This window comes from Desmodus rotundus, chromosome 12 (genome assembly GCF_022682495.2).
Source record: "Desmodus rotundus isolate HL8 chromosome 12, HLdesRot8A.1, whole genome shotgun sequence".
Taxonomy (NCBI): domain Eukaryota; kingdom Metazoa; phylum Chordata; class Mammalia; order Chiroptera; family Phyllostomidae; genus Desmodus; species Desmodus rotundus.
This window is the reverse complement of record NC_071398.1, coordinates 47,920,902-47,943,957: the sequence shown is the minus strand read 5'-3', so window position 1 is coordinate 47,943,957 and position 23,056 is coordinate 47,920,902. Positions and strand designations below refer to the sequence as shown.

The 23,056-nt window shown below is 40.1% G+C and overlaps 1 protein-coding gene and 1 pseudogene across 1 annotated transcript; both read right to left on the bottom strand.

Moving 5' to 3' along the window:
• Nucleotides 1-5,164: 5,164 nt before the first annotated feature.
• The window catches only part of LOC128779749 (zinc finger protein 708-like), a 35,004-nt pseudogene continuing 17,112 nt past the window's right edge, over nt 5,165-23,056 (bottom strand).
• LOC139440415 (KRAB domain-containing protein 5-like) lies at nt 11,975-22,959 on the bottom strand. Its single transcript, XM_071219936.1, has 5 exons — nt 22,947-22,959; nt 21,016-21,089; nt 19,323-19,449; nt 18,853-18,976; nt 11,975-12,038 (listed from the first exon to the last, which is right to left on the bottom strand). Exons 1-5 carry the CDS (start codon nt 22,957-22,959, stop codon nt 11,975-11,977), a joined length of 402 nt encoding a protein of 133 aa, XP_071076037.1.

Sequence of the window (23,056 nt, the reverse complement as noted above, 5' to 3'; positions counted from 1 at the left end):
CGTAGTAGCTAGTTAGAGAACTCGCCGCAGCAGCCGAGTCCTCTGGCGCCCCTCCCCCCTCAGCGCCTGGACTGTGAACGCCAAAAAGCAGCCCTGGAGCTCAACAGAAGCCCGGCTGGCTCGCAATCAAATTAGTGGACTAGGGGCCCACACCTGAAACCCCGGGTAAGTGCGAGCCCTGATAAGCAGCCCAGCTGCCTGAGCGCCAGACCCAAAGTGCGCCAGTGGGTGCATACCCCAATCAGTGGCCTGGGGCACACACCTGAAACCCCAGGTGGGTGGGCGCCCTGATAAGCGCCAGGCAGCCTGGGAGCACAGACAAAAAACTCCTGGGTGAGCGTGCAACCAGATCAGTGGCTGGCTGCCCCCACGCACAGACCCAAAGCAGGGGATCAGCAACCAACCGAAGTCAAAAGCGGAGATCGGCCACACGACCCGATCAAGGGCCTGGCTGCCTGCAGGCGACCACAGCCAAAAGCACTGGTTCTGAAAAACTCCTACGTAGCCCCTGCTCACAGAACTCTGCAGGGCCTACGGGCTCTCTAGGAGGAAGGCAGAACGCCCAGCAGAGGGGAGCTGCAGGGCTAGGAGAGACTGCATTCCCCGGAAAGACTCGACACAGTAGGGGGCTGAACTACCCCATAGCAGCACCGAAAGCCCCTAGCATCTAAGACAGCAAAGAGCAAGAAGGTGGAATGTGAGTTGCCCCTAATTGGTGCAACTCAAGGACAGCACAGCTGGTGAACTAAAGGCCTAGTGGGGAGCAGAAGGACCTGGAGGAACTAGACTGAAGGCTGAACAAAAGGGAAGAGTGTGCCTCAGGAAGGGAGAAAAGTGAAACCAATCCTTCCAACCACCCCCTCCCGTTCCACAGACAGGACGACCAGCAGAACTAACCTGACCAGTTTAAGGCCAGCAGAAGACCTTTTTTTTTTTTTCTTCTTTTTTCTTTCCTTCTTTCCCTCTGAATTCCTTCTTCCTTTCTGTACTTCTTTCTTTTTTTATTCCTTCTTCCTTCCACCCTTTACCACTTTTATTCCTTCTTCCTGCCTTCTTTTATTTATTCTGTTGTTTTAATTTTTGTCAAAAAATTCCTTCATATCTTGCCTCCGATCTTTCTTTATTCCTACTCCCTTCCTTCCTTTCCTTTTCTATTCCCTTTTTCCTTCCTTCCATTCTTCTTCTCTTTTTTTTGCCCCCATTCCTCTTTCGCCCACAGGTGAGACAAGAAAACCTGGAGTGCTGAAAAGACCAGAGTAAGACTGTGTTACACACCCATAAACATCAGCTCAAGACCAGTGAGCACAGGAGATTAAGGAGACAGCACCACTGAATCCCATTGGCATTCTACCATAGAAGTTCATACCATAAACCCAGGGAGTCAGAATAGAGCAATTTAACAAGCAGAGGCTAACAAGAAGAGTCTCACAAACAATGGGAAGACAAAGAAACAATTCCCAAATGAAAGGAAAGGAGGAAGCCTCAGAAAGAATGCTAACTGAAAAAGAGGCAAGTCAACTATCAGATACTGAGTTCAAAGCAATGGTCATCAGGAAGCTCACTGAGCTCTCTGAGCTCACAGAGAACTACCAGAAACTACAGGGAAACTACAAGGAACTCACTGCAAACTATATCAACATGAAAAAGGAAATAGAAACTATCAACAAGTGCCAAGAGGAAATGAAGAATACAATTTCTGAATTGAAGAACACAGTAGAAGGAATGAAAAGCAGACTTATGAAGCAGAGGATCAGATCAGCGAGCTGGAGGACAAAGTAGAAAAAAACACCCAGAAAGAGCAAGAAAAGGAAAAGAGGCTCAGAAAGAATGAAGAGGCAATAAGGGAAATACAGAACAACATGAAACGTAACAATATCCGTATAATAGGAATACCAGAAGGAGAAGAAGAAGAGCAAGGGATGGAAAACCTATTTGAAAAAGTAATGATGGAAAATTTCCCTAATCTGAGGAGAGAAAAAGTCACCCAAATCCAGGAAAAACAGAGAGTCTCAAGCAAGAGGAACCCAAAGAGATCCACTGCAAGACACATCATAATTAAAATGGCAAATTTCCAAGACAAAGACAGGACCTTAAAGGCAGCAAGGGAGAAAAAGGAAGTAACGTACAAGGGAGCCCCAATAAGGTTAGCAACTGACTTCTCAATGGAAACGCTCCAAGCCAGAAGAGAATGGCAAAAAATATTCCAAGTAATGAGAACCAGAGGCCTGCAACCAAGACTACTTTACCCAGCAAGGCTCTCAATCAAGATTGAAGGCCAAATAAAGGGTTTCCCAGACAAAAGAAGTCTAAAAGAATACAGCTCCACCAAACCAGCTCTGCAAGAGATGCTAAAGGGACTGCTTTAAGGAAAGGTAGGAAAAGAGAGAGACAGAGGAACACAGGTAGGAAAAAATGGCAATGAATAACTACCTATCTATAATAACCTTAAATGTAAATGGACTAAATGCACCATTCAAAAGACATAGAATAGCCGAATGGATAAGAAAACATGACCCACACATATGCTGCCTACAAGAGACCCATCTCAGGACAAAAGACTTACACAGACTGAAAGTGAAGGGCTGGAATCAAATTTTCTAAACAAACGGAGAAGTAAAAAAAAGCAGGGGTAGCAATACTCATATCAGACAAAATAGACTTCAAAACAAGGGCCATAAAGAGAGACCCAGAAGGTCACTTCATAATACTCAAAGGAAGACTCCACCAAGAAGACATAAACATTGTAAATATATATGCACCCAACATAGGAGCACCCAAATACATTAAGAAAATCTTGGAGGACTTCAAGAAAGATATTGACAGCAACACAATTATAGTAGGGACTTTAACACCACACTATCAAAAATGGACAGGTCTTCCAAACAAAATATCAAGAAGGATATTGTGTCACTTAACAATACCCTAGAGGAAATGGACTTAACTGATATATATAGAGCTTTTCATCCCAAAGAAGCAAAATACACATTCTTTTCAAGTGTCCATGGAACTTTTTCAAAGATAGACCACATGATAGGACACAAAGCAAGCCTCAACAAATTCAAGAAAATTGAAATCATATCAAGCATTTTCTCTGAACACAAGGGACTGAAACTACAAACCAACCCTAAAGGAAAATACCGAAAACAATCAAAATCATGGAGACTGAATAGCATGCTATTAAACAATGAATGGGTCAAGAACGAGATTGGGGAAGAAATCAAAAACTTCCTGGAAACAAATGAAAATGAACTCACAACAACCCAAAACCTATGGGACACAGCAAAGGCAGTCCTGAGAGGGAAGTTCATAGCATTGCAGGCCTACCTTAAGAAGATAGAAACATTTCAAACAAACAACCTAACCCTATGCCTACAAGAACTGGAGGAACAACAACAAAGACAGCCCAGAGCAAGCAGAAGGAAGGAAATAACCAAGATCAGAGCAGAGTTAAATCACATAGAGACTAAAAGCACAATTGTAAGGATCAATGAATCCAGGAGCTGGTTCTTTGAAAAGATAAACAAAATCGACAAGCCTTTAAGTAGGCTCATCAAGAAGAAAAGAGAGAGGATCCAAATAAACAGAATTAAAAATGAAATAGGAGAGATTACAACTGATACCACAGAAATACAAAGGATTGTAAGAAATTACTACAAAGAACTGTATGCCAAGAAATTTGAAAACCTAGGTGAAATGGACACATTTCTAGAAAAATATAATGTTCCAAAACTGACTGAAGAAGAAGCAGAAAACCTGAACAGACCAATAACAGCCGACGAAATTGAAGCAGTCATCAAAAAACTCCCAACACACAAAGCCCTGGACCAGATGGTTTCACAGGAGAATTCTACAAAGCATTTAAAGAAGAGCTAACCCCTATCCTTCACAGATTATTTGAAAAAATCCAAACTGATGGAAGACTCCCCAACTCTATTTATGAAACCAACATCATCCTAATTCCAAAACCAGATAAAGACACAATGAAGAAAGAAAACTTCAGGCCAATATCCCTGATGAACATAGACGCTAAAATTCTCAACAAAATATTAGCAAACCGCATCCAGCAATATATTAAAAAGATCATCCACCATGACCAAGTGGGATTCATCCCAGGGATGCAAGGATGGTACAATATTCGCAAATCAATAAACATAATACATCACATCAACAACAGCAAAGACAAAAATCACATGATCATATCAATAGATGCGGAAAAAGCGTTCGATAAGATACAGCACCCATTTCTGATAAAAACACTCAGCAAAGTGGGAATAAAGGGAGCAGTCCTCAACATAATTAAGGCCATATATGAGAGACCTGGGCAACATACTTGCCTGCAGAAGTTCCCGTTAAAGTGTGAGGGATCCCAGCGTGACACCAGAACCTCCTGCCCCACGTGCACTGGTGGGAAGACAAGTACCCATAAACTCTGGCTGTAGAAACCAGCGAGGGTTTGGTGGGGGGACACAGCAGGTACCCGGAGTCCCATGTGTTCCCATTAAAGGGCCTGAGAACAGACTTAGATGGACTCAGTCATTCTCAGCTTCGGCATCGTGGCAGCAGTTGGAGATGCAGAGAGGAAATGAATGGTCTGGCATCATGGTGGGAGCTGGAGGGGATACTTTCTCAGACAGATATGCTGTGAGCGGTAATTGTTTCTTTTCCTCAAGATCACCCACCACTTCCATAAGACTCAGTAGGATAGCCACCACACCTGAGTCCCCTACCACCTGGCTACAGCTCTTAGCTCTGCTCTGCTGATTCCCTGATATTTCCCCCACCAAAACCACAGGCCCACCCAAGCTCTTTCCAGAAGCTTTTCCACATATCTGACCTGTATCGGATCCTGCTTCAGACTTTCCTAATATCTATCAAATATGCCATGTGACTTTTGCATATTCTGTAACACCTGCTATGTGGCCTTTGGCCTGATGCCATCACCAGCAGGCCATTTTTCACAGCTTGACTTCTCCTGGGCACCTCTAAGACAATCTAAAGTGGCATCCACCTGAAGGCCTTTTTGTATGTTATAGGAAGTCACCTGGCAGGGCAGAAGTGGCAGGACAGGTAAACATCACAAAGCTAGGACATCTGGCAGGCAGCATCATTTGATGTCAAAGTAACACCCAACAACCTCCACAAGAAACAAACTGAAGAAGCAGCCTCAGTGGTAACCAGAGTCACAATGAAGTAAGTCCAGCCTTGAGGGATGCACCCCTGAACAAGTGATGGGCCACAGTGCTTGGATTGGAGGTTGGTTGCTGCTGCCAGTCCTCATAGTCATCTGGTCCAGTTTCAAAACCATCCCACTAAAGTACAAAAGAAAGCAAGGCTAAGTTACACTGGGAGTGTGTACACTGCCCGCAATGGAAAGGAGGGCTCCACTGGAGCACCCACCTCTGGTGAACAGGAAGCCTGTGCCAGTGGATTCTGTAGGACACTCACTACATATGTCCACTCTACAAAGGCCAAGCAACATAGCAGCTCTACCCTATATATAGAAATAAACACAGGGAGGTGACCAAAATAAAGATTAACCTTGTCCTACCTGATGGAACAGAACGTAGAGACTTGGAAATTGAGAACAACATGAGAATAACCAGAGGGGAGGTGGGGGGGGGTAATGGGGGGGAAGGGGAGAAGAGTTTTCAGAAACAACTATAAAGGACACATACAGAAAAGCAAAATGGGGTGGAATCACAGGAGGGAGATGGGGATGACTGGGGTGGGGCTAGTGGTGGGGGAGAAATACAGCAACTGTACTTGAAAAACAACACAATCAAAAATTTAAAAGGAAATGAAGTTTCATTTTTTAATAATGGAGATAATGAGTATTCCGTAAGCAACCAGATGTCAGTACTACACATGTAGAATCTCAAATTAAATCCAGATCTAACCTCTTTGATTCCTGTGTCCTGTCAAATGGTGTCAGCATAGAATAGTACAGATTTATTGCATGATAATATGAATCCATAAAAAATAAACTCTATTCTCCACATCTTAACTGGAACATGATTAACAAAGAAAAAAGCAAACAAAATATAACCAGAGACACTGAAATTAAGAACATTGTAACAATAGTCAGCGGGGAGCAGGGTGGGGATAGGGGGGAGAGGGGTCTATGGGAGCTACTATAAAGGACACAAGGACAAAATTGAGGGGGAGGGTGGAGGTGGGCGTGGGAGGTGGCACTGGCTGTGGTGGGGTGGAGGGACGGGGAGAAAATGCAGACAATTGTAACTGAATAAAAGTAAATACATTTAAAGAAATAAACTTTACCGTAGTAATTAAAAAATATTAATCAGAACTCTAAAATTATACTTGTTTGCACTTACAAACATTATTTTAGTGTTGTTCAAGAACAGTCGTCTCCACTTTAAGAAATTAGCATTTGCCTTGCTGGTGTAGCTCAGTGGGTGGAGCATGGGCTGTGACTCAAGGGTGGCCGCTTCACTTCCCAGTCAGGACACATGTGTAGGTTGTGGCACAGGTCCCCAGTGTGGCCATGTGAGAGGCAACCACACATTCATGTTTCTCTCCCTCTCTTACTCCCTCATTCCCTTCTGTCTAAAAATAAATAAATATTTAAAAAAATAAAGTAAAATTTGCATTTGTTAGCAGAGCACTCTCATACTGGATAGTGAGCACCAGTTATATAAAAGGCCACCAGATGAATTGAAACAGACTTTATTCCCTTGAGAAGTACACAGTGGACCTGAAACAGCTACTCGTGAGGATGAAGCCAGATCACTCATCTGGGAGACTGTATGAGTTCCTAGGATATGTGATTTTATACAGGTTCATGTGCAGAGGACTTTGGGTTTCTCAAGCTAAGTTGAGATCATTCCAAATAAACCAAAAAAACCCTAGGTCTTGCTAAGGTGTGCAGATATCTTATGTAATGGCCATGCATGGTGAAAGCCTGGGTTGCAAGGAAGCAGCTCTCAGCTGCTTCCAGGAAGTCAGGTGAAGAAGGTACATTTAACTGTGACTCTGTCAGATGCTGTCTAGTGCTGAAATTTCAGGAGAAGGAACCCACTTCAAGGCTCCTAGGTATAGAAAATAAATGCCACTGCAGCAATATCATAGAGTAGCTCAGCTGAACTCTTCAAAAACACACATATCATCTATTGTAATTATTAGAATGGTCCATCAGATACAATAAAATATATCAATAGTGGGGAATTTTTCACGATTTAATGTCCAAGGACACCAGGGAAAGAAACTTTGAAGCCCATAATTGTACTACATTGCCCAATTACACATTGTTATGCACAAACTTGAGTGGCACTAAAGACGTAAGCATGTTCCAGTATATTCAACTTTATTAATAAAAAATATAAAATCACACATCATCTAAATAAAGAATCACAATACAATTATGCTACCATTTGTCAACACACACATTGTAAACTTTTGGGGAGTGTTACTGTTCTTGTATTGAATGACCCCATAGTGCAATTTTCTTTGGTTTTCTTACTGGAGGCTACCTGCTTAGCAAATGGGGACAAACAAGAATGTTAGGCACTGAGGGATGAAGTGTCCAAATTCCATCACATATCAGTGATGGCTTTCTAATGGAAACCACATCAACTAAGAATCAACTACGACTACCATGGAGACACACCAGGATTTTAATATATTGACATTTTCTTTAAAGGCATGGTGACAAAAGTACTTACAATTTATAATGTTCCTATGTCTTACTATAACTCAAAATAGGATGACTTTCATCAAGACATGCAACAAAATTCAGAGTAAGCTAAAACCAGCTACTTCATTTAGATTTCTTCACACATTGTGCATTACAGTAACCTCAATCTTCTATGCTAATGCAATTATCAGTGATGCTCAGCTCATATACAGCTGTTCACAGGTTAACGAACCAACAACCAGCCCACTGATTTCACACACACCAGGAATAAAATCATAGTAGCATCCACTGACAGGAGACTGGACTCAATTTAATATTTCCTTCACAAAATATTTCAAATGCTGTCAATATACAATAGTTTATATTCCGAGTAATTACTTATGTCTCGACATCCTTTCCCTTTACATTTTGAAGCATTCTGAAAAGTAAGGATTGCTGTTTTTAAACTTTGGATGATTCTCTATAGGAAGTATTCTGATTTAGAGCAATATCTGAAACCTATCCTTAACTTTCTAATGTGATTATGATGTTTTGAGACTCTTTTCCAATTACACACATTCCTGATTTTTACACCTTGCAAGCCACTTTCAGGTATAAATTCTTAGGCTTTGGTAACTGTGTAATTTCACAAAAGTCATTTGTTCTTTGTGATTGTAGAAATCCTCACCACGGTGCATTCCTTGATATATAATGAGGCTGCTGATCCATGTATACGATTTTCTACAATTTCCCTTTTCATGTTTTTAGTGTGAATTATCATATGCCACATAAGCAGTGAATGTTTAAAAAAAAGTGCTTTAAAACATTGAGTACATTTTGAATATAAGTTAAAATCTTGCCACAATCTCTACATTTGTACAGTTTTTCTCCAGATGGATGTGTCTCCAATTGGGTAAGGCAGCTCTGATGAATAAAAGACTTGTTCCATACACTACTTTTATTTATTTATTTATTTATTTATTTTTAACACTACTTTTATTCGGTTTCTCTCCACTACAAATGACCTGGTGTCAGAAAGTTTTGCTGCATAGTCCACATATGTAAGCCTTGTGTCCAGTATGAATTCTCTGACGTTTAGTAATGGTAGGAAGTGGCTAAAGGCTATATCCCATCGAATACATTTAAAAGGCTTCTCTACAGTATAAAGATATTTTATGGTGAATGTTCATTGAGGACTGTTTAAAGCCTTTACCTTGTAGGGTATAGAAGTAGGGTATTCCTGAGTGTGAATTATTGGAAGTTCAGAAAGGTTTGAGGAGTGTAAAAGGGCCTTATCCCATACTCAAAACTAGCAAGGTTTGCCTCCAATATGAATTTTCTGATGGGAAGAAAGTTTACAGGCCTGGTTGAAGGCGTCAGTACATATTTTACATTTATAAGGCTTTATCCCAGTATGAAGATTCTGAGGCTGAGTAAGGTTTGAGGCGGACCTAAAAGCTTTCCCACATTGTGTACATTCATAAGGCTTTTCTCCAGTATGAATTTGCTGATGATGAATAAGGTTTGAGGACTGTGTAAATGCTTTGCCACATTGTGTACATTCATAAGGCTTCTCTCCAGTATGAATTTTCTGATGTTGAGTAAGGTTTGAGGACTGTGTAAATGCTTTGCCACATTGTGTACATTCATAAGGCTTCTCTCCAGTATGAATTTTCTGATGTTGAGTAAGGTTTGAGGACTTTGTAAATGCTTTGCCACATTGTGTACATTCATAAGGCTTCTTTCCAGTATGAATTTTCTGATGTTGACTAAGGTTTGAGGAATGTGTGAATGCTTTCCCACATTGTGTACATTCATAAGGCTTCTCTCCAGTATGAATTTGCTGATGACGAGTAAGGTATGAGGAATATGTAAATGCTTTGCCACATTGTGTACATTCATAAGGCTTCTCTCCAGTATGAATTTTCTGATGTTGACTAAGGTTTGAGGAATGTGTAAATGCTTTCCCACATTGTGTGCATTCATAAGGCTTCTCTCCAGTATGAATTTTCTGATGTTGAGTAAGGTTTGAGGACTTTGTAAATGCTTTGCCACATTGTGTACATTCATAAGGCTTCTCTCCAGTATGAATTTTCCTATGACGAGTAAGGTTTGAGGACAGTGTAAATGCTTTGCCACATTGTGTGCATTCATAAGGCTTCTCTCCAGTATGAATTTTCTGATGTTGAGTAAGGTTTGAGGACTTTGTAAATGCTTTGCCACATTGTGTACATTCATAAGGCTTCTCTCCAGTATGAATTTTCTGATGTTGACTAAGGTTTGAGGAATGTGTAAATGCTTTCCCACATTGTGTGCATTCATAAGGCTTCTCTCCAGTATGAATTTGCTGATGACCAATAAGGGTTGAGGACTTTGTAAATGCTTTCCCACAACCTGTACATTCATAAGGCTTCTCTCCAGTATGAACTCTCTGATGGCAAGTAAGGGTTGAGGAGTGTGTAAATGCTTTGTCACATTGAGTACAACTAAAAGGATTCTCGCCAGTATGAATTATCTGATGTCGTGTTAGTTGTGAGGACCACCTAAATGCTTTCCCACATTCTCGGCACATATAAGGCTGTTCACAAGTAGGAATATTGTGATGCTGGGCAAGATTATAGGACTCTGTAAAGGCACTGCCACCTTCACTACCTTTGAAAAATTTCTCTCTTGTATGAATTTTCTGATTATCTCTGAAATTTGAGGACTGGGTAAAAGCTTTAGCACATTCTCTACATTTGTCAGGCTTGTCTCCAGTGTGGATTTTGTGATGATTAGGAAGGGCTGAGGTAATCCAAAATGCTTTTCCACATTCATCACAAATATCAGGATTCTGTCCAGGATAACCTTTTTTATGTAGAGTTACACCTGAAAACCAATGACCTGATTTACCATACTCTTTACATCTGTGTTCTTTCCCGGGATATTTTTTGTCAAGTGTGTTTAGGTTGGATATTTGATTGAAGAATTTTCTGCATGTTAAATATTTGTAAACTTTCTCGCTGAAAGTAATATTCATTGCTTCAGTGCTATTTGAAGATTGCTTTAAACATTTGATATTCTTACTTTGCTGGATTGTCTTCTCCACAATAGGATAAACGTGATGAGCACTGTGATTTGACATTTGGTCAAAGACTTTTCCACCTTTGTACTGGCTGTCTGGAAGCTGACTCTTGTGATGTACATTAGGATTTGACACGTGGGTAAAATTCTTCCAATGTTCCTTGCATTGACTACTTCTGTCCTCATCACATGCACTCTAGTAATCATTGAACACAGAAAGGCCGTCAGTGACATCCATAATTTCATTAAACATGTACACTTGCTCCCAAATAACAATTCTGTCATCCCTATTACACCATGGTTGTTGTATTAGAACTCACTCCCAAGTTCATGAAAATAGTATACACTGCAAGAAAATATTTTTTATAATAGCGTATAGTATTTCCTAATTGTCAAATTAATCACATTTAACCATATAAATGCATAGGAAATCAATACATTTTACAAATTATTGAATGAAAATTCACTCCTACTCTACATTTTAAATATTTCAAAGGATTACCCACAGCACAAATTATGAGATTTCCTAGACTTTCCAGACTGCGTTTACAACAGGGGTGTCAGGCGCATTTTTACTGGATCAACACATCAGTGTTGTAGTTGCCTTCCATGGCCTGAAAGTAATTTTAGGGCTGTATAAATGTAACTACTCCTTACCTAGGGGAAAGGAACATGCAACTGTTGCCAGGTAGAAGTAAGATGCAGAGCCAGATAATACAAGGTGGAGGGCCAGAATTGGCCCACAGGCATGGTTTTTGACATGTGCTTTAGAAGAATACCTACACTTAGAATATTGTATGCAGAGCAAACAAAATATAACCAGAGTCATTGAAATTAAGAACAATGTAACAAGACCCACAGGGGAGTGGGGAGGGGACAGTGGGGAGAGGGGTCTACAAGAGCTAGAATAAAGGACACAAGGACAAAATGGTGGGGAGAGTAGAGGTGGGGGAGGGTTGTGAGACTGGCTGGGATGGGGTGGAGGGATGGGGAGAAAATGCAGGCTATTGTAACTAAATAAAAAATTAATTAATTAATTAATTAATTAAAAAAAATACTGTTTCAGTCTTCCTACATGGAACCAATGATCTGCAAATGTAACTGACTAAAGTGGAAGTTTCCCCAATATGTACTATTTTACATGTCTTTAGATAAAAATGATTTTATCATGAATAATTTTCCAAAGTTAGGTCTCTCCATTTAAACATCCTTTCTTTACTGTAACACACTTCCTTATCAGTATCAAAGGCACACCTCTCATATCTTACCAGTGTTGCTCTAAAGAATAAATCTTCCATGCTTGACCTTGGCAAGAAGTCCTGGTTGTCTGCAGGTGACACAGCTGAAAGACACAAAATAAAGGTTCACAGGTATGCCATGCAGGTCAATGTACATTGAACTTACAAGGAAGTTTTAAACAAATCACATGCTTGAGAACATCAATAAACTTCATATACTTCCAGCAGGACCAGGTGTGGTATTATCTGCAAAAATCACACAAAACAGGAACAACAGTTCCTAACGCTTCGCAACCACTGTGCTCACGTCCCCTGGCACACAACAGCAATTGTACAAGAAAACTCCCCATTCCCAGTTGTCTTCTAGACAAACAGAGGGTCCAGTGTCTTCGACGATCTCACTGATTTCCTGCATCTTCAGAATTCAGGTTCCTGTTTTGCAGGACACAGAATGATCACACCAGAACAGCACGTGGTGCACACATTAAAGTGCACACTAAAAAGAAGGCTAATAGGGGAAAGACCACAGAAACCAATGGACTGAAGACCAATATCAAGCATAAAAAAATATCATGGGCTTTTAAAAAGAAACAGACACTGTATTAATCTTGAAACTTAAACACAGAAAAAAACACACCCACAACCCCCTGTGTTTACAAAATTAGAGTTTAAACTAGGGGTGATTGTTATTTCTCTTTCTCTTAACTTGGAGAAAAAGCAATTTCATAAAGCCTAGTTGTTTACAATTCTGAACCTTAACACATATATCAAGACAGGAAACAGAAAACCAAGGTCAAATCACAAAAACTGAAATGTATCTACAAACCGACACTCCCGGTATTGAAATATATATTAATTTAAATTCACCTCAACTTGATAAAGAAATGAAAATAACCACCTGAAAATAGAAACATAGGAAAATAAGACAACTACTTAATATCACTACATCTGTGAATGACCAAAATGAAAATGAAAACAGAGAAAACATAAAAATAAGGAAAGCCAACCAATATTTGTTGAATAAGTAACTAAAAGGCTCCATTGTATCATCACCATAGGTATGAATTGTGAACAGGTGATAAGAAAAGATGTTTACTTGTATAGGCAGTTAGCATAATACACAACAGAAATAAAACCATCAATGTAGTTAAAAAAATAAAATAAGCCAACAGAAAATAGGAAGCTATACAACACAATACTCAAATGTAAAAATACATTAAAATACAGAAACATCAATGTGTTGCCACTTCATATCCCCAATCAGGGGCCAGGCCCAGAACCCAGGCATGTTTCTTGATCCAGAAGTGATCCAGCAATCTTGGCTTTAAGGGAAAACATGCTAAATCTCTGAAATGGGCTGTATCTGTCCTCTGCATGCCCTATACGTCTCACTCAGTAACCCAGGAAAAGCAAAACGACATTTTCTTTCCACATTTTTTGTTGTTGTTCAAGTACAGTTGACTCCATTTTCCTCCCATCAGTTCACCCAACCCAGCTATTGGAACTCACCCCCTTGATCCCACCCCATTTGGTTTTGTCCATGTGTCCTTTATATATGTTCCACAGAAGTCTTGCCCCTTTCCCCCCATTATCCCCACCAAACCTCCCTTCTGGTTGCTCTCAGTTTCTTCTTTTTTTTAGTTTTAATTTTTTTTCCAAAAGTTACCCTTTGGCTGGTTTTCTTTTTATTTTCAACTTAACCTATTGGTTTTTTCAAAAACGAAGTTTTGACAATATTGCTTCCTGAACTGAAAACAGTGGAATCCCTAATGTGGCAAAGCGTGTTCTCATTGTGTTTAAAAGATGCACTGTTATTACCACTTTAATTATACTCGTAAAATAAATCTGCATGAGCAGGAATGCCTTTAGCTATGTTGTTTTTTTTTTTTTTGAAGATGTTCTTTTTTTTTATTGTTATTCAATTACAGTTGTGTGCCTTTTATCCCCATCCCTCCACCCCACCCCAGCCAAACCAGCCTCCCTCCCCCACCTCCACCCTCCCCCATGGTTTTGTCCATGTGTCCTTTATAGTAGTTCTTATAATCCACTGTCCTCAGTGACCCCTCACCACTCCCCCTGGTCCATTGTTAGATTGTTCTTAACTTCAATGTCTCTGGTTATATTTTGTTTCCTTTTTTTTCCCCACTATTTATTATGTTCCAGTTAAAGGTGAGATCATATGGTATTTGTCCCTCACCACCTGGCTTATTTCGCTTAGCATAATGCTCTCCAGTTTCATCCATGCTGTTGCAAAGGGTATAAGCTCCTTCTTTCTCTCTGCTGCGTAGAATTCCATTCTGTAAATATACCATAGTTTTTGGATCCACTCGTTTGCTGATGGGCACTTAGGTTGCTTCCAGTACTTGGCTATTGTAAATTGTGCTGCTATGAACATTGGGGTGCACAGGCTCTTTTGGATTGGTGTTTCAGGGTTCTTAGGGTATAATCCCAGCAGTGGAATTGCTGGGTCAAAGGGAAGTTCCATTTTTAGTTTTCTGAGGAAATTCCATATTGTTTTCCACAGTGGCCTCACCAGTCTGCATTCCCATCAACAGTGCACTAGGGTTCCCGTTTCTCCGCATCCTCTTCAACATTTGTTTGTGGATTTGTTTATGCTGGCAACTCTGACTGGTGTGAGATGGTACCTCATTGTGGTTTTAATTTGCATCTCTCTGATGGCTAGTGATGCTGAGCATCTTTTCATATGTCTCTGGGCCCTCTGTATGTCTTCCTTGGAGAAGTGTCTGTTCAAGTCCTTTGCCCATTTTTTAATTGGGTTGTTTGTCTTCCTGGAGTGCAGTCGTGTGAGTTCTTTATATATTTTGGAGATCAGGCCCTTGTCTGAGTTATCATTGGCAAATATGTTTTCCCATACTGTTGGTTCTCTTTGTAATTTGGTGCTGTTTTCTTTAGCCTTGCAGAAGCTTTTTATTTTTATGAGGTCCCATTTGTTTATTCTTTCCTTTATGTCCGTTGCTTAAGGGGACATGTCTGTGAGGATGTTGCTGCGTGGAATGTCTGAGATTTTCCTGCCAATGTTTTCCTCGAGGACTTTTATGGTGTTACAACTTATATTTAAGTCTTTTATCCATCTTGAGTTTATTTTTGTGTGTGGCGTAAGTTGGTGATTGAGTTTCATTTTTTTGCACGTAGCTGTCCAGATCTCCCAACACCACCTGTTGAAGAGGCTGTTTTTGCTCCATTTTATGCTCCTGCCTCCTTTGTCAAATCTTAATTGACCGTAAAGACTTGAGTTTATTTCTGGGCTCTCTGTCCTGTTCCATTGGTCTATGTGCCTGTTTTTATGCCAGTACCAGGCTGTTTTGATTACAGTGGCCTTGTAATACAGTTTGATATCAGGTATTGTGATCCCTCCTGCTTTGTTCTTCTTCCTCAAAATTGCTGCAGCTATTCGGGGTCGTTTATGGTCCCATATAAATTTCTGAAATGTTTGTTGTATATCTGTGAAATACGTCATGGGTACTCTAATAGGGATTGCATTGAATCTATAAATTGCTTTGGGTAGTATGGCGATTTTGATGATGTTAATTCTTCCAATCCATGAGCATGGTACATGCTTCCATTTGTTTGTGTCTTCCTTAATTTCTTTCTTCAATGTTGTGTAGTTTTCTGAGTACAGGTCTTTTACCTCATTGCTTAGGTTTATTCCTAGGTACTTGATTTTTCTTGTTGCTATATCAAATGGGATTTTTTTCCTGATTTCTGTTTTTGCAGTTTCCCTTTTTTTCTTGATGAGCCTACTTAAAGGCTTGTCGATTTTGTTTATCTTTTCAAAGAACCAGCTCCTGGATTCATTGATACTTAGAGTTGTGCTTTTAGTCTCTATGTCATTGAACTCTGCTCTGATCTTGGTTATCTCCTTCCTTCTGCTTGCTCTGGGCTGTGTTTGTTTTTGTTCCTTCAGTTCTTGTAGGCGTAATGTTAGGTTGTTCCTTAGAAATGTTTCTATCTTTTTAAGGTAGGCCTGCAATGCTATGAACTTCCCTCTCAGGACTGCCTTTGCTGTGTCCCATAGGTTTTGGGTTGTTGTGAGTTCATTTTCATTTGTTTCCAGAAAGTTTTTGATTTCTTCCCTAATCTCGTTCCTGACCCATGGATTGTTTAATAGCATGCCATTCAGTCTCCATGATTTTGAGTGTTTTGGGTTTTTTCCTTTGGGGTTGGCTTATAGTTTCAGTCCCTTGTGGTCAGAGAAAATGTGATATGATTTCAATTTTCTTGAATTTGTTGAGGCTTGCTTTGTGTCCTATCATGTGGTCTATCTTTGAAAAACTTCCATGTACACCTGAAAAGAATATGCATTTTTCTTCTTTGGGATGAAAAGCTCTATAGATATCAGTTAAGTCCATTTCCTCTAGGGTATTATTAAGTGACACAATATCCTTGTTGATATTTTGTTTGGAAGACCTGTCCATTTTTGATAGTGGGGTGTTAAAGTCCCCTACTATCATTGTGTTGCTGTCAATATCTTTCTTGAAGTCCTCCAAGATTTTCTTTATGTATTTGGGTGCTCCTATGTTGGGTTCATATATATTTACAATGTTTATGTCTTTTTGGTGGATTCTTCCTTTGAGTACTATGAAGTGACCTTCTGGGTCTCTCTTCATGGCCCTTCTTTGGAAGTCTATTTTGTCTGATATGAGTATTGCTACCCCTACTTTTCTTTCCTGTCTGTGTGCTTGGAAAATTTGTTTTCCGCCCTTCACTTTCAGTCTGTGTAAGTCTTTTGTCCTGAGATGGGTCTCTTGTAGGCAGCATATGTGTGGGTCATGTTTTCTTATCCATTCGGCTATTCTATGTCTTTTGAATGGTGCATTTAATCCATTTACGTTTAAGGTTATTATCGATAGGTATTTATTCATTGCCATTTTTTCCTACCTGTGTTCCTCTGTCTTTCTCTTTTCCTTCCTTTCCTTAAAGCAGTCCCTTTAGCATCTCTTGCAGAGCTGGTTTGCAGGAAGTGTATTCTTTTAGACTTCTTTTGTCTGGGAAACTCTTTATTTGACCTTCTGTCTTGATTGAGAGCCTTGCTGGGTAAAGTAGTTTTGGTTGCAGGCCTCTGGTTCTCATTATTGGAATATTTTTTGCCATTCTCTTCTGACTTGGAGCGTTTCCATTGAGAAGTCAGTTGCTAACCTTATTGGGGCTCCCTTGTATGTTACTTCCTTTTTCTCCCTTGCTGCCTTTAAGATCCTCTCTTTATCTTGGAGAATTGCCATTTTAATTATGATGTGTCTTGCAGTGGGTCTCTTTGGGTTCCTCTTGGTTGGGACTCTCTGTGTTTCCTGGTTTTGGGTGACTTTCTCTGTCATCAGATTAAGGATATTTTTCATCACTACTTTTTCAAACAGGTTTTCTATCCCTTGCTCTTCTTCTCCTTCTGGTATTCCTATTATATGGATATTTTTACGTTTATATTGTCCCTTATCACCTCTTCATTCTTTCTGAGCCTCTTTTCCTTTTCTTGCTCTTTCTGGGTGTTTTTTCTACTTTGTCCTCCAGCTTGCTGATCTGATCTTCTGCTTCATCAAGTCTGCTTTTCATTCCTTCCACTGTTTTCTTCAATTCAGAAATTGCATTCCTCATTTCCTCTTGGCCCTTGTTGATAGTTTCTATTTCATTTTTCATGTTGATATAGTTTGCAGTGAGTTCCTTGTAGTTTCCCTGTAGTTTCTGGTACTTCTCTGTGAGCTCAGAGAGCTCAGTGAGCTTCCTGATAGCCATTGCTTTGAACTCAGTATCTGATAGTTGACTTGCCTCATTTTCAGTTAGCATTCTTTCTGAGGCTTCCTCCCTTCCTTTCATTTGGGGATTTTTTCTTTGTCTTCCCATTGTTTGTGAGACTCTTCTTGTTAGCCTTTGTTCTTAGATTGATGTATTCTGACTCCCTGGGTTTATGGTATGAACTTCTATGGTAGAATGCCAAAGGGATTCAGTGGTACTGTCTCCTTAATCTCCTGTGCTCACTGGTCTTGAGCTGATGTTTATGGGTGTAACACGGTCTAACTCTGGTCTTTTCAGCACTCCAGGTTTTGTTGTCTCACCATCAGATCTTTCAGTGTCGTCTATCTTTGGTCTCTGATCTTCATATATGCTGGAATACTGTTGGCTGTTCGCTCTGCTGCTCAGATCAGCTGGGTATTTCACTGGTGTTGAGGGGAAGTGGACTCTGCTCGCACCTATCCCGCCACCATCTTCTCAGTAGTGACAGTCTTGACAGTAAGAAATATGAATCTCTTTCAAGTAATCAAGAGAATAGGCAAATGCTGGAAACAACCTAAGTTCCCATCAGTAAATGAATGGATCAAACAACTATGCTACATTCACAAGCATAAGGCATTCCAAAGTGATACAGAGAAGTAAAATGTCTCATGTTGTGGAGGTCCATTGTGTTATGAGAAAATCACTGAGTCCATCCTTTTAGGGTCTTCTTTGAAGTCCCCATTGGGTTAAAAATTATAAGTCAGAAAACATGAATACCGCCCCCCAGGTTCCTGGGATTTCTGTGACAAATTCCTGGATCTCAACCACTTCCTTCATGAACCCCATCCATGGCACAAAAACAAAACAAAACAAAAAAAGCTTAAGGTACAATTAATGAGTAACAAGCAGATTTTCCCAGGTCCTTGAATCAATGCAAGAGGAGCCAGACCATGGTGGCCGCCAGAGTCTAAGGGGAGGAGTTTGACACCAAATGCTAATGGGATGACAGAGGCCACTGGAGTAAAAACAGAATTCTGAAGGCATGTAGGACACTGAGACACTGTTGGAGACCAGCTGGCCCTGTATGACAGCAACAGAAATAAATCTGGGCTTTGCAAAATCCTTTGCACTGAAGCACAGCTTCCCAAACAAACTTGAACTTCTTGCTTCCTCTGAGACCTTTGGGTTTCTCACCTGTGACATCTGCATCTCCATTCCCACCTACCTGGGGGGGCAGATACTGACTTTCTTCTGCAAACATCCCGGCGATCCTTCATTTGCTCCAAGAAGGAGACCAGGACTGACTTAGAAACAAGACCTGTGTACAAAATAAATATTATTAGTTTTTGAAGATTCCCCATTTCGAATAAATGTGGTGGTCAGGGAGGAACAGTGCAGGAAAATTTAAATTTTCTAGAAGTTCATTTTCTAAAATGCTGTTTCCTGATAGCACCTTAATTGTTCTAACAATATGTAAATTTTTCAGACAATAAGATGCTAGGGACCATAATTCTTGAAGCACTTGTTTTCCACACGAGATCACCACCAAGTTCTCCCTTGTGAGCATGAGTCTGAGTCTGCCATACAAAATCAAGTCCCCAGAAGATGTTAAATAAACAATATTCTGTGGGTCGAGCAGGAACTCTGAGGGAAGTCATCCTCACCCAGGGAGACCAGGTTGCTGTAGTTCTCCAACATCACATCTGAGTACAATTTCTGCTGAGCTTGGTCCAAGCAATCCCACTCCTCCCAAGAGAAGTCTACAGACTCGTCCTTGAAAGTTAAGGATGGCTGCGGGGGAAAAAAGGAGGCACATTTCCGAAGGAGACACCAGCAGAGTTCTCACAGTCATCTAACATGAAAAGTGTTAGAAGTGGGTTTGACCTTGGAGATATCCTGTATCATTTCCTAAGGTCATTATGACCCTCTTACACTCCACTGTATTTTCTAATACTGCAAAAGGAGGATAATACATGCTCACAAATCCACTGCACAGACATCACTTTTCAGGAAAATATACTTTAAAATGAATGAACCGACAGAGGCATATGGATTGTTGAGTTTTGTATTTGTTTCATTCAGAATCAGCTGTGTATACTTCTAAGCTACAAAAGGCATGGTGAGTTGTAAGTGTAAGTAACTTCTTCAGGTTTCACTCAGGCAACAAGAAATATAGTTTTGTTAAAATGCAGATTCTGATTCAGGAGTTGTGGAAGGGGCCTGTGTTACCACATTTTTCACAGGCTCACTTGTTTAAGTATGTTTTATTGATTATGCTATTACAATTGTCCTATTTGTTTCCTCCTTTTATCCCCTTCCACCCTGCAATCACCCTGCTCTGTAATTCCACAACGAAGTTCATGTGCATGGGGCATACAAGTAATTCTATGACCTCTCCATTTCTTATACTCTACTAAATGGCCCCTATTTTGTACCCACCACTTATGCTTCCTGTTCCCTGTATCTTCTCCCCCATTCTCCCCTCACCTCCACCCAGCTCATCACCCTCCATATGATCTTCATTGCTGTGATTTTGTTCCTGATCTAGTTGTTTGCTTATTTTGATTTTCTTTTGCATGTTTTTTTTTATAGTTTCAGTTGTTAAAGTTATTTTTAGAGAGTGGGGAGGGAGGGAGGAAGAGAGTCAGAGAAACATCAATGTGTTGCTGCCCTTAGCATGGCCCATACTGGGGACCTGGCCGGCAACCAAGACATGTGCCCTGACAGAGATTTGAACCTGCAACTCTTTGGTTCACAGGATCCTTTATACATCCATAGTAAATCAATACATTTTACAAACTGTTGACTGAAAATTTACTCCTACTCTACATTTTAAACAATTCAAATGATTACCCACACCACAATTATGAGATTTCCCAGATTTTCCAGACTGTCTTCAGAACAGGGGTGTCAAACTATTATCACCAGGGGCCATGTCAACCTCACAGATGCCTTCCATAGTCTGAATGTTATTTTAGGACTGTATTAGTGTAACTACTCTTCCACTAGGGGAAAGGAGCTCAGTCCTGTTGCCTGGAAGAAACAAGGTGCTGGGCCAGATGAAATAAGGCGGAGGGCCAGGTTTGGCCCACAGGCATTGCCTGTGCCAACTCTGCTTTACAAGAATACATACACTTACAATAATGTTCTCAGTTTTCCTACATGGAAGCAAGTGATCTACAAATGTACCTGACTAAAGTGGAAGTTTCCCCAAATTTGTACTATTTTTCATGTCTTTAGATAAAAATGATTTTATCATGAATAATTTTCCAAAGTTAGGTCTCTCCACTTAAACAACCTTTCTTTACTGTCACACACGTCCTTATCAGTATCAAAGGCACACCTCTCATATCTTACCAGTGTTGCTCTAAAGAATAAATCTTCCACGCTTGACCTTTGCAAGAAGTCCTGGTTGTCTGCAGATGACACACCTGAAAGACATAAAATAAAGGTTCACAGGTATGACATGCAGGTCAATGTACATTGAACTTACAGGGATTTTTAAACAAATCACATGCTTGAGAACGTCAATAAACTTTAAATGTTTGCAGCTGGACCAAGTGTGGTATAATGTGCAAAAGTCACATGAAACAGGAACAACAGTCACTCACACTTGGCAACCACTATGCTCACGTCCCCTGGGACAAAACAGCAATTCTACAAGAAAACTCCTCATTCCCAGTTGTCTTCTAGACAGATAGAGGGTCCAGTGTGTTCGATGATCTCACTGTTTTCCCGCATCTTCAGAATTCAGGTTCCTGTTTTGCAGGACACAGGGTGCTTCCACCAGTATACCACACGGTGCAAACATTAAAGTGCACACTAAAAAGTAGGGTAATAGTGGAAACACCACAGAAACCACTGGACTGAAGACCAATATCAAGCATAAAAAAATATCATGGGCTTTTAAAAGGAAACAGACACTCTATTAATCTTGAAACTTACACACACACAAAAACAAAGGCACAACCCCTTGTGTTTACAAAATTAGAGTTTAAACTAGGGGTGATTGTTATTTCTTTTTCCCTTAACTTGGAGAAAAAGCAAGTTCATAAAGCCTAGTTGTTTACAATTCTGAACCTTAACACATATATCAAGACAGGAAACAGAAAACCAAGGTGAAATCCCAAAAAATTGAAATGTATCTACAAACCAACACTCCCAGTATTGAAATATATTAATTTAAATTCACCTTCAACTTGACAAAGAAATGAAAATAACCACGTGGAAATAGAAACATAGGAAAATAAGACAACTACTTAATGTGACTACATCTGTGAATGACCAAAATGAAAATGAAAACAGAGAAAACATAAAAATAAGCAAACAGAAAATAGGAATCTATAGAACACAATACTCAAATATAAAAATAGATTAAAATACAGAAACATGGATGGTTTGCCACTTCATGTCCCCAACCAGGGCCCAGGCCCAGAACCCAGGCATCTTCCTTGTCCAGAAGTGATCCAGCGATCTTGCCTTTGTGGCAAAACATGCTAAATCTCTGAAACAAGCTGGATCTGTCCTCTGCATGCCCTATACCTCTCACTCAGTGGCCCAGGAAAAGCAAAAGGACAATTTCTTTCCACATTTATTTTTGTTGTTCAAGTGCATTTGACTCCATTTTTGTCCCATCAGTCTCCCCACCCCACCTCACCCCCTTGATCCCACACCATTTCCTTTTGTCCATGTGTCCTTCATACATGTTCTTCAGAAGTCTTGCCCCTTTTTTCCCCATTATCCCTACAGACCTCTCTTTTGGTTGCTCTCAGTTTCTTCTTTATTTCAATGTTTCGTGTTATATTTCGCTTGCTTCTTTGTTTTGTTCACTAGTTGCCCCTTATAGGGGAGATCATATGGTATTGGTCTTTCACCTCCTGGCTTATTTCACTTAGCATAACGCTGTATAGATCCATCCGTGCTGTCAAAAGGGTAGGAGCTCCTTCTACCCTAACCCTGAAACACCAACTCAAAAGAACCTACATACTCCAATGTTCACAGCAGCACCATTTACAATAGGCAAATGCTGGAAATAAGCTAAGTGCCCATCAGTAAATGAACGGATCAAAAAACTATGGCAAATGTATTATCATAAGATATTTTGAAGTGAAATACATAAGTACAATGTCTCAAATTGTGGAAGTGCATTGTGCTATGAGAAAATCACTGAGTCTGAAATTTGTAGGGTCTTCTTTGAAACCCCCACAGGGTTAGAAATTATAAGTTAGAAAACATGACTACTGCCCCCGGGGTTCCCAGGATTTATGTGACAAATTCCAGGATCTCACCCACTTCCTTCATGATCTCCATTCATGGCACAAAAAAAAAAAAGGAAAAAAAAAAAAAGCTTAGTACAATTTATCAGTAACAAGCACAGAATTTCCCAGGTCCTCACATC